Genomic DNA, 18,242 nt, shown 5'->3' with positions numbered 1-18,242 from the left:
CAAGACGTGAACAGAATCTCAGCACTGGAAACACAAATAGTACAAACCTAACATTGCTTATAATCTTTCTCCACAATGTTAAAAACATAAAACCCATTTAAAGAATGATTTGCCAGGAAAAAAATCCTTCCTAATCCCTAAATGTAATCAGATAACTTATAGATCAACATTTTACTATGCATTACTCATTAATATATGTAAGCATTAAAATGATGTGCTTCTAGAAATGCCATCTATCTGCTCTTACAATAAAAAACACTTTCCATAGCAAGTCCCCGTGTCCACTGTAGTGACCCTAAAATGAACAACTTTTCACTGAATTTTCAGTACATATTTATTCTGTATACTTAAATGATCATATCTCTACTTTTTTGTCACAGCTTAGATCAGTGTTTCCCAGCCTGTGTGCCGCGGCACACAGGTGTGCTGTGAGGAGTCCCCAGGTGTGCCGCGACAAAATGACCCAAATGTGCATTAATCCTAAAGAAATGTTTTCCTTGCAGTAATATTAGCAGACAAACCGTTCTACATTCTGATTGTGGCAGAAGGGACGGCTAAATTCCGTTCCGCTGCCACTTGCGATCCGGAAGCTGCACCGGCCTTCCGACAGCGTCTATGCCAACCGATGATGTCATCGGTTGCTATGCGAGGATCGGCAAGTGCTTGCTGGGAGGGGAGAGCCACGGTCCCGGAAGCTGCTGCTGGCACGCTTTTCAAGACAAGTTCCAGCAGAGAAGAAGAACAGGAGTGGCTTCAGTGGCTCTGTGAGTTAATTATTAATTATAACACATCAGAATATTATAATGGATGGACTGTCACTATCTTAACTTTACCTGTTCTTGCTTTCACTATTTCACCAAGTAATATAAATATACATGAGTTTTAAATGCTGTATTATTGTTAATAGAAACTGCATTTTTTTATGTTGTATTCCACTTGCACATGTGCTTCTGTTTGCAACAACATTAAAAAAAGAAGTGCAGTTTCCATTAACAATAATACAACATTTAAAACCCCCCATATCTTATCTATGTATATTTATTTTACATAAAAAGAGTAAAAAATTGGTAATTACATTTAAAAGAAAAAAAAAAAGCAATCATCTGTATTATTGTTAATGGAAACTGCACGTCTTTTTTTTATGTTGTATTCCGCTTGCACATCTGCTTCAGTTTGGCCGCAGCGCAGAATACCCGCTGTTTTCATGTGCGTTACCTGTGGCTTCTCATAAACTTCTACTATGTCCTACATTTTTGGTGCATTTTCTGAAAGCACACCAAAAATGAGGGACATAATAGAAGTAGGAAACCACAGGAAATGCACATGAAAACTGTGGGTATCCTGCACTGCGGCCAAACAGAAGCAGATGTGCAAGCGGAATACAACATTAAAAAAGAAGTGCAGTTTCCATTAACAATAATAAAGCATTTTAAACCCCCATATCTTATCTATGTATATTTATTTTACATAAAAAAGAGTAAAAAGTTGGTGATTACATTTAAAAGCAAAAAAAAAAAAGCAATCATCTGTATTATTGTTAATGGAAACTGCATGTCTTTTTTTTATGTTGTATTCTGCTTGCACATCTGCTTCTGTTTGGCCGCAGCGCAGGTGTAGCGCAGAATACCCGCTGTTTTCATGTGCGTTACCTGTGGCTTCTCATAAATATAATTTTATCAACATTTTTGGTTGGTGTGCCTCGGGATTCTGCCAGATTGTAAAGGGTTCCTTGGTTGAAAAAAGGTTGAAAAACACTGCTTTACACTATAGGCTTTGAAGATAATGCACCTGGAGTGAGAGGCAGGGAGACTTTTATGAGAGACCTCAGGAAGCACAAACAGAAAATACAATTTCCTAAAAGAAACAGTAGCAAAGAGGTAAGCTCTCACAACATGCACTACATCCGGGGCAGTGCAGGGAGACTTCCTTAAGACGTTTTGGAGCGGGATATAAAGAAGGAAGGACAATACATTCAGGATGCAAGAGGCCTTAGGTCTCCAAAAAAAATTTGCCCAAGTGCAAAACTAAGAAAGGCTCCGTACAAGATAAAGCTGCCAACTCAGACACTCTCATTGGAGAAAAGCTATCTTAGAGGTAGGGTCTAAAGAGCAAACTAGATGAGGATCAGGAAATACAGTGGAATAAGCAGCTAGAGAGATGTGTGCTACTCTCTGAACAAAACCTAGCAAAATATGGTGCCTGTGTTATGCACATCTGGATACAGATCATTATCATTACAGAGAATTATTTAGCCTACTCTGACGTGCTGCCACAAATGTTGATTTTTGTTTTTTTCACACGTACTATTTCTCCTTACATAAAACTTTTGGAACTGTTCACACTCCCATAGTTTTCTCTCTTTGAGCCAATATTCAGCCACACTAATCTCTTTTTTACTTTTTTATGACCCATGACCCAGGGTCAAATATTTTTCAAGACTTGACTAGAGGAAGAACAGAATACGTACTACAGAATCATTTCTAGGATGAGAGTTCCTTGACTCACACCAAGCAAAGTAGGTCCTCCAGGTGTATTTCCTAGCTTTCAAGTGGGTAGGGATGACCAAATCTGAAAGGCCCTTGTACCTCAAAACTATGGCTTCATCACCCATGCTGGTAAAACCAGAGACCAAGAAGCAGAATAGAACACTAGCCCTTAAGGAGGCCCAGTCAATCCAGAAGAGCTCATCGAGCATCTTCCAGGAGCTTGAGTATGTTGAGTAGCTTGAGTACCACATTTTCCTGGGCAAATTCTGTGGAATTAAAATCACCTGGATGCCTTCCTTCTTGAGTTCCAGAATGTTGATTGGAAGGTGAGCCTTCTCCAATGACCAAGTACCCTTCACTAAAAAGGTGTTCAGGACTGCTCCCAGCCCTTGAGGCTGGCATTCATCATAAGAACTATCCACAACTGTGAACAAAAGGGTATCCCTTATTCCAGTGCCTGGCTGAAAAAGGAAGCAACTTTAGGGAGAATCTGGCCTTGGGGTAGAAATGTTTTGAGCAGTCTAAGAGCCCATTTGTCTTATACAGCAAGAATGTTGAGTTGCAATGATCTGGAGTGAAACTGGGCACATGGCACTGCACCACCTCCAAAGAGGCTAATATTTGACAAAAGACCCTCATGCATGAACAAACTGGGCAAGAAGGGTCCTGGCATTAAAACAAAGAGATAGAAGTTTGCCAGCAGTGTGACCCAGTCATATCAGAGTGCTGTGGTGAAATGGCAGGTGGCGTAACCAAAGAATAAGTAAAATCTATGATCACCAGCAAAACATTTTTAGTTAAACAAAAAGGAAACTTTAACTTTAAGAGCCCTTTCACGCTGAGGCACTTCTAAACTGCCCATAAAATGCTGAGTACTTTTGCAGGGCTTTTGCTGTGCTTTTCAGGCACTTTTCAAGTATGTTTGAGGCATTTTCATAGAACACGTGACTCAAAAGCTGCTTCAAAATCCATTTTGAGGTGCTTTTGAAGGGCTTTTCAGGCACTTTCTATTCGTTTCAATGGAGAGGGGCGTTTTGGAGATGCTTTTTTTAGCTCTACAAACATGCTCCAAAGATGCTGCATGCCGGACTTTTTTCACTGCACTGCTAGCGCACTGCCCCAGTGTGAAAGCATTCACTGATTTTAATGGGATGCATTTTTCGCGAGCTTTTCATGTGCTTTTTTTAATGCCAAAGTGGTTTAAAAACTCCTCAGTGTGAAAGGGCTCTAAGAAGAAAGCAACATTTTGCGGCCACTAGTAGTGTCACTGCTAGCTCAATAAGAGGACCCTAGTCCTCGAAACATCTCTTCCTTCTGCTGGTGACATTTAAAAATTCTGTTTGTTTAAATAAAGTGTGCTAATGATACCATGGATTAGACACTGTCAGACCCTCTTACTCCAGCAGGGAGTTTTGTAGTTTGATGAGTCAACAAAACCACTGCAGAACCTGTACCATCCACTGGAGAGCAGTGATCCTGTAAAATGAGATTGTCCAGGTACCCCATGATGTGGATTCCCTAAAAAACGAGGAAGAACCAGACCCAAAGACAGTGGGTCATAAGAAAGGTCAGACTGGTAATGCTGATCACCTACTGCAAAACACTATCAGCATTAGCAAGGCAGAAGTGTGAAAATGTGCAGGTAAGCATACTAGATGTCTAATGAGGCAAGAAAATTCCCTAAATGAGGTGAGACAATGACTGACCTGGCATTTTCAATACAAAACCCCAGTTTTGGTTGGTTTAGAGGGACACGGCTTCTTGCCTGTCCTAGACTTAGCATTGGAAGACTCAGAGGTAGTAGACCTACTGGTAGAAGTGCAAGCCTTTTTCTTTTTTGGGGGGGGGGGGATACTCTTACCCCTGGTAATCTCCTTGAGGAACCAAACAGGTGTTTCTTGTAGGGGAGTTTAGCTAACCATTATTTAAACCTGAGAATCCTGCTCATGTGTACAGAGAAGGCACATCCTAGAAACTTGGATGTGTAATGGAAATGTGTCCGCCAAGCCATTCATGCAGTACCATAAACTTTAAGATAACTATGATGAAGCTGGGATTTATGGCTATAGGCTTAGGCTAGACAGCACTAATCTGACAAACTGCCATAGATACAACTACAGGTCAAAAGTCAGGGCCCACCAGGGAAAAGCCTTAAGTAGTGCTTCTAATCTCCTATATACCAGATTTTTGAACACATGCTTTTCCTCCAGGAGAGCAGTGAGGATCTTTTTAAGGTAGAAAATGGCCAAGTCTACCACAGGAATTGCCCACTTCTGACAGAAACTTTCCATATTAAGATATTGTTTGTCAAATTGCTTAGAGGGATAAAAAATCTTCTCCGGGTGAGGCAAGTTTTTATATAGGAGAGGCTCAAGCAGCACATAAGCCAGAAAGGTTACATGGAATTTTAGGGTCCCTATACTACACCCCTTTAGGGTGAGCAAACCCAGGCTGCTTAAATGCTAGACAAGGGCATACAACTTCATGCCAAAACAAGGGTTTATAGCCTCAATCAGCATTTTTTATGTGCCCTGTGCTAGTGTAAATTATGGACTCTGTCAGTTAACTGGAAATATTGCATAAAACAATTATGTAATCTTTAGTGTAACGTGCCATGCAAAAAAAAAAAAAAAGCAGACATGCTGCATTTTTCAGCAGTGCACTGGATGGCACCACAGGTCACTACAAAGCAACACTATACACCATGCTGTTGTTCGTCTTATTGTAAACCTTAGCTTGATAATTGGCATGGATGCCTAAAACGTTGCTGGATTGATTATACCCTAATGAGCAATAAAGTTAGCTTGCTAGCTGCAACCCATTCAGTATACACCCAAAGTATATGGACTCATTGCAGTGATGTCTCCCTTATTTGGACATCTGTGTCATAGGTTCCAATCACACAAATAAAGCTTCCAAGCAGACTGCTTCCAATTTTCTATCTCTATATCTCACCTAAAGTGCTGTGTAATAAATGTTTATTTGTAAAACAAATAGAATATACTGAGTTGGTAACAGCAAAAACATAAAAGGATAATCACTGACAATTTCTGCAACTCTCCTGGAGTTTGTCTAAAATGAACCTGTAAGCACATATTACAATTGTATTTATATAAAGGTAAAAAAAGAAAATTTAGTCTGCAGTGCCAATGTTTTAAACAGTTTTATAGACTAATAACAGATAATGTGTGCCATTATTGTGTATCCCAACATAAAACAAAACAAAAATACAGCTTACTGCACTTTACACAAAAACAGTTTACCCCTACATAACATATCTTCTTCCAATGACTTTTTATTTTAAGGTACATGTAAAAATGTTCATATTAACAGTAATTTAAAGGAGAAGCATGGCCAAAGCTAATTTGGCCATACTTCTCTGGTGGGTCACAGGAGTGCATTCAGTTCTGCACTCCTGTGATCCAGATTCAGCCAACAGCGAGCTAAAGCTGGTTGTCAGCAGATGTCACAGAGCCAGTCCAGGCTCTGCAGGGACCTGGACAATAATGATGGGATCCGCCCAGACGTCTGACCAGCAGCTGGCTCAACCTCTCAGTGCACCCCACCAGAAGTGTTCTCAGCCTAGAATCTGGGATCTTTCCTTATGTTTTAGTCCTCTGATATAAAGACGCAGAAAATAGTAAAAACATGACAGAGGTCCTAACCTTCCTTACTCTATTCAAAATTTTAAAAAGTTTTGGTTTTAGATAAACTTAAAAATATTAAGGGTTGGGAGATACAACTTCACCTGCTACATTTCTCCAGTTCAAAGACTTTACATACAATGAAGCTGAAGAGTCAGCTTTACTTCCCTGGACCTTCCATCCTGCTAAAATAATTTAAACATGAATGTAGATGGTTAAGCGAGGACATAAAAGTCAGTGAGTGAGCGAGTAAGAGAGTGAATAAATGAGTAAGTGAGAAAAAATGTAAAATACAGAAACTACCATATAATAGAGTCATACATGAGTTAGTAAAATATAGTGGGTGTTCCGCCAATAGTTGGTAATAGTTTAAAGGTATTCAGACAACTAAGAATCCCAAAAGCCATACTGTCACAGCAAAAAGTATTTCCTACACCTACAGAAATAATTGGACTTCAAAAGCATTTGCTTTAGACGTCAGTGGGGGCATATCAGAATTTCTATTTTGTTATCTGAATTTTTGCAAAATATAAATTGGCAGCCATGCATCATGCACTGTTAACACTACCGTGCAGCAGCAACGTTTCATGGGAACTACAGACTAGTTAATTCAACAAGCCGAACAAATAAACAAATAAGACAAATCTATGCGTTTCAGAACATTAATTGATGTCATGGTGTTCACGCTCTAAAATCAATGTTGCATTTATTAGCTCAGAGCATTGTGAAGCAAAATCTTTAATAACCCCATATTTTATCATTTTAATGATAAATCAAAGCAGATTTGAGTACACAGTGTTGTTAATCATTTAATCCATGTAACTGTGGAATAGGAATCTTAATCGCATTCAGTATTTTATTAGTAGTCTCCACAATACACTGAATCTCCAAAATGAACATCCTACAGAATTCTGAATTAGTGAAACAAAAGCAATAAAGCAAGGAAGATAGGACCATGCCTTTTACCAACGCACCTGGAGGCACAACTCCAATACCATCATCAACATCAAAATCTGAGAAGTCACTATCAATGATTCGCTGAGATCCTGTACAACAGCAAACCAGTATAGGTGGTCATTTCAGGAAGCAGAAGAGGAAGGATGCACAAAGCAATTAGAAGACATTTTTCACCTGGAATGAAATAGCCCCATTTCACATTTGCACACTTACTTTGTAATTTTTTGCTAGAATTCTCCCCATGTACATGTCTCCTTGGCATAAAAGGTGATGGCTGAGGCAGAGGTAGTGAAGACTCATCATGTGTTTGCAGTTTATACCAGTGAGGTTCATCGTCTAATAGTGCAGTCTCTAGCTCTATGAGAATCTGAGAGGAAAGTTACAGTTGTAAAATAAGACTTCCACATAAAAGTAAAATAAACTAAAAATGACAGCACTATCCGGTAAAGTTAACACTACGCTAAAATCAAAATGTCTGTTCATTTGTATTCTCTGTTTTATCAATACTATATAACTGGATTAAGTAGGCTTCCTGTGCTGATTTTAGGTAGAATTAAAGTCTCTAATAACATGATTCTTAGCAATCTCCATGTGCAGATGTTTTCAGGCACGGAGGAAGTTAACCAGGGAATACACCAGAAGCAAAGGACAGAAACATAGTATACAGAGATACAAAAGTAGAAGATGAAAGCTATGGTGGGAATTACAGCTATACACATGCTGGCAGAGGAACCGCCTAGGTGGGTTGGTATTTTTCAGTCCTGGATTAGGCCTTTTCTGAGAAGCTGGGAGAATAATGGACCAGTGAAAAGCCTGAGGGTCCGACATGGTAAACTCCCAGCTTACATTGCCTCATGCCTTAAAATGCTTCGGCAGTGACGAGTGACGGTGGAAGAAATTAGGTATCTTCCTAGTAAGGCCCTGGAGAGGAGGGTTGTTAAATGTGCCTTTAGCAAGCCACTGGCCTTGAGGGATTGTCCCAGGCCCTGTTATAAGGGAGGGTCTGCATTTGATTAATCTGGAAATAATCCATTTAAAGTTTCGGGATTTGGCCTGGCTATGTGAAGGGCAAACTGAATCATCACTCTGCGGAGAACCATGGTTGTCCAAGAGTAGAGTGTGGTGGGGTGGAGGATACGATGGACGATTTTTTGCTTCAGTGCCCCTTCAATATAGAAGTCTATAAGTGGGTGGGTGAGGCTCTGGGTATCCCTTTTCTTTTACTGCTTGAGTTATGCGGAGTGGTCGTACGGGTCTTGTGAGACAAATCAGGATTTTGAGACACTTTTTCTACTTAGCTTAGTAGTCCGTTACTTCACGTAGAATGCACAATATCAGGTTTTTTACTCGGAAAAAGTCCTTCCTGGGAGGTGGTGCTGCAAAACTTTATGGGTGAGGTTTGGAAGATTTGGGGTCTTGAGAGAGAAAGGTGGAGACCGGGGCCTGGACAAAGGCATGGAGGAATGTCAAGTCCCTGTAGCTGCTGTCTTTTAGTCTTTGGGTGTGCGGCCTTTCTTTCTGTCTTTTCATGCCCCCTAGCTTTTTTTATAAGATCAGATTATGTTGTAGCTGTTTTATTAGACCTACCTAGACCCATTATGTAAAATAATTAAATAGTTCCAGCTAAAATACCAGTGACGTTAGTCTTCACTCTTTTGCAAAGATACACTTTTGCTGTGGTTTCAATTACTAGTCACTATGCAAGAGCTGACGGGACACATTAAAGACGTAAGAGCCAGCTGTTGGCACTATATCACACAGCAGGGAGACATAGGCATCTGACATACTTGAAGTGTCAGCTGCTCTAGATTCTACTGACAGGTGTGAACAGGCTGGAACAAGGTGGGTGACTGAAAAGAAATATACCAATGAGTTTGCTGAGTACAAAACAACACAAGCTCTGTATGCCATTCATGTGTGAGTTCTTATACTCTGGTAAGCTGCTTTGTTTGATTGTGTGGAAGTGAAAGCACTGGTGTTCTCAGCAATCTTTCTTGGTTAAAAATGGAGGTTTAAACACTTGGGTGCAGGAAGAAAAAAACAAAAAAAACTAATTATATATATATATATATATATATATATATACAGTTGTGTTCAAAATTATTCAACCCCCACTGAAATTGATTGTTTTGGCCAGTTTGACATTGATTTTGATCATTCAGTCATCCTGCTTACAATTAAATCAAAGAGGCACGTGTAGGTCAGACAAATATAACATAACATTTATAATGAAATAACCACAAATGTCTTTTCTGTGCTCACATCATTATCAGTTTTATTCAACCCCCAAGAGACATTCAATCTTAGTACTCAGTTATAACAGCTTTTAAACGTGAAGCATAGCTTGACACAAGTGTCTTGCAGCAATCTACGGGTATCTTCGCCCATTCGTCATGGGCAAAAGCCTTCAGTTCAGTCACATTCTTAGGCTTGTGCACTGCAACTGCTTTCTTTAAGTCCAACCAGAGGTTCTCAATCGGATTTAAGTTTGGTGACTGTGATGGCCACTCCAAAATGTTCCAGCCTTTAATCTGCAACCATGCTCTAGTGGACTTGGAGGTATGCTTGGGATCATTGTCCTGTTGAAAGGTCCAACGTCTCCCAAGCCTCAGGTTTGTAACGGACTGCATCACATTGTCATCCAATATCTCCTGGTACTGAAGAGAATTCATGGTACCTTGCACACGCTGAAGCTTCCCTGTACCTGCAGAAGCAAAACAGCCCCAAAGCATGATTGACCCCCCGCCATGCTTCACAGTAGGCAAGGTGTTCTTTTCTTCATAGGCCTCCTCCAAACATAGCGTTGATCCATGGGCCCAAACAGTTCTAATTTTGTTTCATCAGTTCACAGAACACTATCCCAAAACTTCTGTGGTTTGTCCACATGACTTTTGGCATACTGCAGTCGACTCTTCTTATTCTTTGGAGACAGCAAGGGGGTGCGCCTGGGAGTTCTGGCATGGAGGCCTTCATTACGCAGTGTGCGCCGTATTGTCTGAGCAGAAACTTCAGTACCCACATCTGACAAATCTTTTCTCAGTTCCTCAGCAGTCACACGGGGACTTTTCTCCACTCTACGCTTCAGGTAGCGCACAGCAGTCGAAGTCAGCATCTTCTTTCTGCCACGACCAGGTAGCGTTTCAACAGTGCCCTTTGCCTTGAATTAGCGAATGATGCTTCCTATGGTGTCTCTTGGTATGTTTAACATCTTTGCAATCTTCTTATAGCCATTGCCCTTCCTGTGAAGAGTAATCACCTCTTCTCTTGTCTTCCTGGACCATTCTCTTGACTTCACCATGTTTGTAACCACACAAGTAAATGTCTAGAAGGAGCTGAGTATCACAGTCATTTTAAAGCTGCCTAATTGGTGCTTATTGGGCTTTATTGCTGCTCCCTGACATCCACAGGTGTTTTCAATACCTGATTGAAAACACTTCAATGAACCTCTGTTCTTCAGAGTGGTAGTCTTTAAGGGGTTGAATAATTGTGTCAATGAAGAATTCACAAAAGAAACATTTACTACTGTATTACAATACCAATTGATGTCATTTTAGTTGCATATGGTTCTTTAAGAAGTCCTTGTAGGATTTCATTCTGAATACAATTACAAATGTACACTAAATTCCCTAAAACCCTTTACAGCATTGGGGGTTGAATAATTTTGAACACAACTGTATATGTATATTTTTTGTTTTTACATGTATATATATATATATATATATATATACACACAGTGCCTTGAAAAAGTATTCATACTCCTTGAAATTTTCCCCATTTTGTCATGTTACAACCAAAATCGTAAATTAATCATTTTATTTTTTTGTGATTTTATGTGATAGACCAAAACAAAGTGTCACATAATTGTGAAGTGGAAGAAAAATGATAAATTTTTTCAGCATTTTTTACAAATAAATATCTGAACAGTGTGGCTTGCATTTGTATTCAGCCCCCCGAGTCAATACTTTGCAAACCCACCTTTCGCTGCAAATACAAATGAAAGTCTTTTTGGGTATGTCTCTACCAGCTTTGCACATCTAGAGAGTGAAATTTTTGCTCATTCTTCTTTGCAAATTGGATGGAGAGTGTCTGTGACTAGCAATTTTCAAGTCTTGCCACAGATTCTCAATTGGACTTAGGTCTGGACTTTGACTGGTCCATTCTAACACATGAATATTCTTTGATCTAAACCATTCCATTGTAGCTCTGGCTGTAAGTTTAGGGTTGTTGTCCTGCTGGAAGGTGACCCTCCACCCCAGTCTCAAGCCTTTTGTAGACTCTAACAGGTTTTCTTCTAATATTGCTATGTATTTGGCTCCATCCCCCCATCAACTCTGACCAACTTCCCTGTGCCTGCTGAAGAAAAGCATACCCACAACATGATGCTGCCACCACCATGTTTCACGGTGGGGATGGTGTGTTCCGGGTGATGTGCAGTGTTAGTTTTCTGCCACACATAGCAGTTTGCTTTTAGGCCAAAAAGTTCAAGTTTGGTCCCATCTGACCAGAGCACCTTCTTCCACATGTTTGCTGTGTCCACCACATGGCTTCTCATAAACTGCAAACTGAACTTCCTATGGCTTTCATTCAACAATGGCTTTCTTCTTGCCACTCTTCCATAAAGGCCAGATTTGTGGAGTGCACGACTTACAGTTGTCCTGTGGACAGATTCTCCCATGTGAGCTGTGGATCTCTGCAGCTCCTCCAGAGTTGCCATGGGCCTCTTGGCTGCTTCTCTGATTAATGCTCTCTTTGCCTGGCCGGTCAGTTTAGGTGGACAGCCATGTCTTGGTAGATTTGCAGTTGTGTCATACTCTTTCCATTTTTTGGATGATGTATTGAACAGTGCTCTGTGAGATGTTTAAAGCTTGGGATATTTTTTTTTTTTTATAACCTAACTCTGCTTTAAACTTCTCCACAACTTTATCCCTGACCTATCTGGTATGTTCCTTAGCTAATTAGGTGACTTTTGAGGACAATTGGTTCCACTGGATTTTAGTTAGGGGTATCAGAGTAAAGGGGGCCTAATACAAATGCACGCCAAACTTTTCAGGTATTTATTTGTAAAAAATGTTGAAAACAATTTATCATTCCCCTTCTACTTCACAATTATGTGCCACTTTGTGTTTGTCTATTATTCTATTATATGTAATTCCAATAAAATACATTTACGTTTCTGGCTGTAACAAGACAAAATGTGGAAAATGTCAAGGGGTATGAATACTATTTAAAGGCACTGTATATATATATATATATATATATATAGCAATATTTCCAGGCCTTGAGCCTGATGTGGGTCTGCCATTGTTACCGGTGACACTTCCAACACATTTAAGTTGTGAACCCAAGTGTGAGAATTGAGACAATGACCACTCCGGCATCTTTGGTTGGTTTTGTTTATTGTACATTGGGGATGGGAGAAGGGAATGAGTGGGATACTCATCAGGCTCAACTAGGTTAACTGGGACTTTATACAAAAATGCCCGTTGGCGCTGTCTTGATGCCAGCTGAATGCCGACCAGCGCTTCCTGGCGTTTGAAGATACTATTATGCTGAACTTGTGCTGGAACTTCGACTTTAACTTGTTTGTTAACTCAGAACATCCAGGACTGTAGAACACTTGACTCCTGACACTCAATTTAGCTTAAAAGTCACTGAACAGCTCCCTTCAGTCCTTCACTGACTGAGGTAGCTCCTTGTCACTGCTTGTGCCGCTGCAACTCTTAACTCTGTACACTGCACACTGTACACATTAGCTCTTCAGAGCCCAACCGCTGGCGCCCCCTCTACACTTCAGGGTCCTCTAACTAAGCACCCCCTCTAACACTTCAGGGTCCTCTGACTAGGCATCCCCTTTACAGCTAGCTGACTCATGGATCCCTGGAACCTTCTCTGGAGTGGTCCCCTCTACACTTGGCAGACCCCTAGGGGCAGTTCACAGTACTCACGACCTTGGCAGGCTTTCTTGGAACTGAACCCCTCTTCCTCCACTGGTCCTCAGCACACCAGATCCCCTCTGCAGCTCAACTCAGCATTCTCTGGATTCCCAGGCAGCCACCCAGGACACCCGATCGTTCTGACAGGAGGAGAGACAGCCATTCTCTCCCTCCTGGGACTCTGCTTCCCGCTAAAGACGCTGAGTCATGCCTTCCCCTCAAACTTATACCCACTCCCACAATCCTCTGTGGCAGAGACTGCCTTCTGGAGTAGATAAAGGTCTGAATGTGTATCTGATTGGATTTCCTCCACTGCCCAATGAGAATCCTCTCATGGAGCCAGTGGGGAGACTCCCCTCTCAGCAGACACACCTGGGAGACATGACAGACCAGCTGAAATGATGGCCCTGCTGTTAGGCAGCCAAGGCCCACTATACTTTTACCTAGCACCTACCCTGTAGGGTGCTACTCACACATATATATATATATATATATATAATTTTTTTTTTTTAATTTATACTGTATGTTGTGCTTTTTAAACTGGTCTTGACATACATACTCCATATCCTCTGAAGACAGCTAATTGGCTGAAACGAGTTGGGCAGAGTCAGGGGCAATATCAGACGTTGGTTTAATGTAGTGGTAGTTATGCTTGTGCTGGAGGGTTTGATTTTAGGAGGCTATGTTTTAACATGTCTTTGCCAATAAATGTAAAATCTGCACAAATCGAGTGCTATTTTCTTGTTCTCCCCTGGGAGGGGGAGTGGGGGTCGGGGGGTGAATAAACACCAGTGGAGGGTTACTTTTGCCTTCAGATGGAAGCTGGTGGAAAGCAGACTGGAACAAGGTGGGTGACTGCAGAGGAAGTACCAATGAGTTCCGTTGCGGTGTACAAAACAACACAAGCTCTATATGACATTTATGTGAGAGTTCTTACTCTAAAGCAGCTTCAACTCTTCTGGAAAGGCTGTCTACAAGGTTTAGGAATGTGTCTATGGGAATGTTTGACCATTCTTCCAGAAGTGCATTTGTGAGGTCAGGAACTGATGTTAAAGCTTCAGCATACCAAGACATTTGGACAATTTCAGCTTCCAACTTTGTGGGAACAGTTTCCAACATGACTACATACCAGTGCACAAAGCAAGGTCCATAAATACATGGATGAGCGGGGTGGAGGAGCTTGACTGGCCTGACCTTAAGCCGATAGAACACCTTTAGGATAAATTAGAGCAGAGACTGCGAGCCAGGCCTTCTCGTCCAACATTAGTGCCTGATCTCACAAATGCGCTTCTGGAAGAATGGTCAAACATTCCCATAAACACATTATAAAATCCTTGTGGACAGCCTTCCTAGAAGAGTTGAAGCTGTTATAGCTGCAAAGGGTGGGCCAACTTAATATCGAACCCCTCTACGGACTAAGAATGGGATGCTATTAAAGTTCATGTGCGTGTAAAGGCAGGTGTCCCAATACTTTTGACAATATAGTGTACTGTATATTAATGGACCTTTATGTTCTGAATACCTGTGATCAGATGTAAGTATTTAGCAAACACTGCGGATTTTACTGTATTATCAATTTTGGGGGGAGGTAGTAATAAACCTTTTTAAAACGTTTTTATACTGTGCTTAATTAATCATGTGTGCAATTACGTGAATTTTTTCAATGAGTGCAGTTTTCGTGTATTCGTTTTCTGTGACGGTATACAGTATACCACTTGTAACTGGATGCTTTTTATTTAGGCTTTAAGGAATAGGAGCACTAGGTTGACTCTTATTTTGTGCAAATGGGGATCCTGCCTGTCATTTACAGTCAGGATTAAGAGCCAGAAACAAAGTGTCAAATGCTGGTTCTCAAAGGAGAGAATGTATTAAAGGGGATCGTAAATTAAACTATCGTTAATTAAATACCTGGTATGGTTAACGGAAACCCTTTCTGAGAGATACATGGAGGCTACCATTGCTACTTCTAAAAATTATATTTTCCCTTATCTGGAATAAATAGGGATGTCTGACTTCATAGATATGCATACTTCTTCTAAGTCATGGACTCAAACCTTGGTAAAATCTACTGTGCCAACCAGATAACTAGCAATTTAAGAAGGGGATTGGTAATGGCAGCTTTCATCTGTCAATCAAGAAAAGGTTTACAGTTATGATGGAACACAATAGCTATGTATGAAATCTGGAAAATGACCTGTAAGGAAACAAAATCATAACCTAAACAAGAGTAATTGTATTATTATAGGAATTCAAATTACACAATTAACTCTGTAAATTAAACACAATTCTCCCAAAGCAATATACACATTTAACATGCACATCAATACAATACATTGAAAAAGGGGTTTCTTGTCCACAGGTAGAAGAAAAAAACACACACACACACATATATATATATATATATATATATATATATATATATATATATATATATATATATACATATATATATATATATATTGTAGAGAGGCGACCCCGGGTCACTGTGTGTGTTAGCCATCTATGCCTGGTTTTGGTTAAGACAGGCCTGCTGATTGCACACTTGTGGGCTGGGTTCATATTATTCCCAGGATTAGCACTGAGGGCTCCCAGTTGGAGACAGCTGCACCTGGGCAGACAGGAGGTCTGGCCCAAGAGTCAGGAGGGCTCCCAGTTGGAGACAACTCCGCCCAAGAGAGACCGGAGGTCTCTAGGAGTCAGAGGCTGCAGGTGGCAGCCAAAGCACGTGTGTCTGCAAGAGACAGGTGACGGCCTAAGGACTAAGGCCAGAATGAAGCTGCCAGCTTCGGGAAGTTCATGGTCTGGGGACCAGTGAAAAGAGCAGAGGTACTGCTACTGAGAAACTGAGTGAGAGCTTGAGAGCCAGGTGGGCTAGCATTTTCGGAGAAGAACCCTGCGTGGGAAACTATATGTTGTGGACTTTCCTTATTCCTTTAATAAAAATGGGCTGCCATGCCCTTAAACCAAAGTTCTGACTGACAGTGAATCACTGGAAAAACACATCTGCCACTGAGCTAAGGGCCCCATATTACTATATACTGTATATATATATATATATATATATATATATACAGACATACATACACACACACACACAAACCCAAAGACACCCCTGGTTTAAAAATCCTATATCTATATATAGATATATGCTATATCTATATCAGGAACTTTTGCAATTATAGTAAAGATGTATGGGGAAAAGCGTTTAATACTCTTTATTCAGGTCACTATGTTTCCCATTTGTAGTGATTTATCCAATCTTTGTATGATGTTTTCCTGCAAGAGTATGACCCCCAATTGACAACTTCATATATATGTATATATATATATATATATATATATATATATATATACACACACACACACACACACACAGTATCTCACAAAAGTGAGTACACCCCTCACATTTTTCATTTTTGTAAATATTTTATTAAATCTTCTTATGTGACAACACTGAAGAAATGACACTTTGCTACAATGTAAAGTAGAGAGTGTACAGCTTGCATAACAGTGTAAATTTGCTGTCCCCTCAAAATAACTCAACGCACAGACATTAATGTCTAAAGCGCTGGCAACATCATATCATATATCATCATATCCCCCTGATGAAGACACGTGGTCCCTTGTGTCGTCACACGTAGGGGAGGGGCAAGGACGGAGGGAGCGCTTCACAATCCTCGGTGAGACTGTCGGCTGCCGGTACACGGCATTGATGCAAGTTACAGGCAGACGTGCATGGCGTCTCCCGCTATACCACCACGATTCTACTAGTTCTGGATTTTATTGCCATGATTGTTTAAAGGTGCATGGTATGCACCGATACATGTGAGTGAGACCTACTATATATTTTTTTAATAAAGCTTATTTTAAAAGGATTTCATGCACTATTGTGAGCTCTCTATTTACATATTTGCTGCATTGCTGCACTGAGTGGCACGACAGATCTACTTGAGCTGCCCTGGATGAAAGGAGCCGTAAGGATCCGGATGGATGGGTAATAGGATCCCATATATACACAGGCTTTAAAGTATATATTTTAAGGTGAGCACCCATTCACAATGGGGTGCACGGTTGATGTCCACTGTGAGACTCTGGTCACTTATCACTGGGAGCACTAGCCACCTTTACTTGGCTGATTCACCATTTTGAACTATAAGTTTTTTTCAGCACCTTTTATTCACGTGGATACATCATTGGACTTTTTTGCAATATTTTGCACATTTATAAAGTTTTGCACATTGATCACGTATATTATTATATATTTGCACTTTTATTGCATTTGCTCTTTATATGTTGAGCATTATTGTGCGTTTTTGTTCTGATATTTATTAAGTATTATTTCATGGTATATTTATATATTTATACAATTTTGCTAGTCTTATATTATCTAATTTATTTGCGCGACACTATTTATTTATTTGATTTGCTTACACTATTATGAGAAGTGGAGTGTCTGCAGCAAATTGTCCATACAGATAATATTTAGAGGTTGCTCGCAGGATCCTATCTTTTTATTTTGTATTCAATTTGGTGTTATCGCTCTCACTCTCTCATACTGGTCACTGGAAGTTCAACATGGCACCTCATGGCAAAGAACTCTCTGAGGATCTGAAAAAAAGAATTGTTGCTCTATATAAAGAGGGCATAGGCTATAAGAAGATTGCCAAGAGCCCGAAACTGAGCCGAAGCACGGTGGCTAAGACCATACAGCGGTTTAACAGGACAGGATCCACTCAGAACAGGCCTCGTCATCGTCGACCAAAGAAACTGAGTGTACATGTTCAGCGTCATATCCAGAGTATCTTTTTGGGAAATAGACGCATGAGTGCTACCGGCATTGCTGCAGAGGTTGAAGGGGTAGGGGGTCAGCCTGTCAGTGCTCAGACCAAACTCCACACACTGCATCGAATTGGTCTGCATGGCTGTCATCCCAGAAAGAAGCCTCTTCTAAAGAAGATGCACAAAAAAGCCAGCAAACAGTTTGCTGAAGACCAAGCAGACTAAGGACATGGATTACTGGAACCATGTCCTGGGGTCTGATGAGACCAAGATAAACTTATTTGGTTCAGATGGTGTCAAGCGTGTGTGGCGGCAACCAGGTGAGGAGTACAAAGACAAGTGTGTCTTGCCTACAGTCAAGAATGTTGGTGGGAGTGTCATGGTCTGGGGCTGCATAAATGCTGCTGGCACTGGGGAGCTACAGTTCACTGAGGGAACCATGA

General features: G+C 40.7%; 1 protein-coding gene across 20 annotated transcripts in view; it reads right to left on the bottom strand.

The window, feature by feature from the left end:
* Positions 1–18,242, bottom strand: part of RIMS1 (regulating synaptic membrane exocytosis 1) — a 625,149-nt gene that overhangs the window by 308,111 nt on the left and 298,796 nt on the right. For 15 of the 20 annotated variants that reach the window (XM_082249043.1, XM_082249059.1, XM_082249050.1 and 12 more), the window contains 2 exons: positions 7,301–7,454; positions 7,105–7,176 (listed from right to left, as the gene is read on the bottom strand). In XM_082249043.1, coding sequence (XP_082105169.1) covers positions 7,105–7,176; positions 7,301–7,454 — 226 coding nt within the window. The remainder of the gene's footprint in view (positions 1–7,104; positions 7,177–7,300; positions 7,455–18,242) is intronic. The other 5 variants (XM_082249061.1, XM_082249045.1, XM_082249058.1 and 2 more) reach the window with 1 other exon arrangement.

The sequence above is a fragment of the Pelophylax lessonae genome (genome assembly GCF_965119305.1).
Source record: "Pelophylax lessonae genome assembly, chromosome: 3".
NCBI lineage: Eukaryota > Metazoa > Chordata > Amphibia > Anura > Ranidae > Pelophylax > Pelophylax lessonae.
This window is presented reverse-complemented; position numbering and strand designations above follow the sequence as displayed.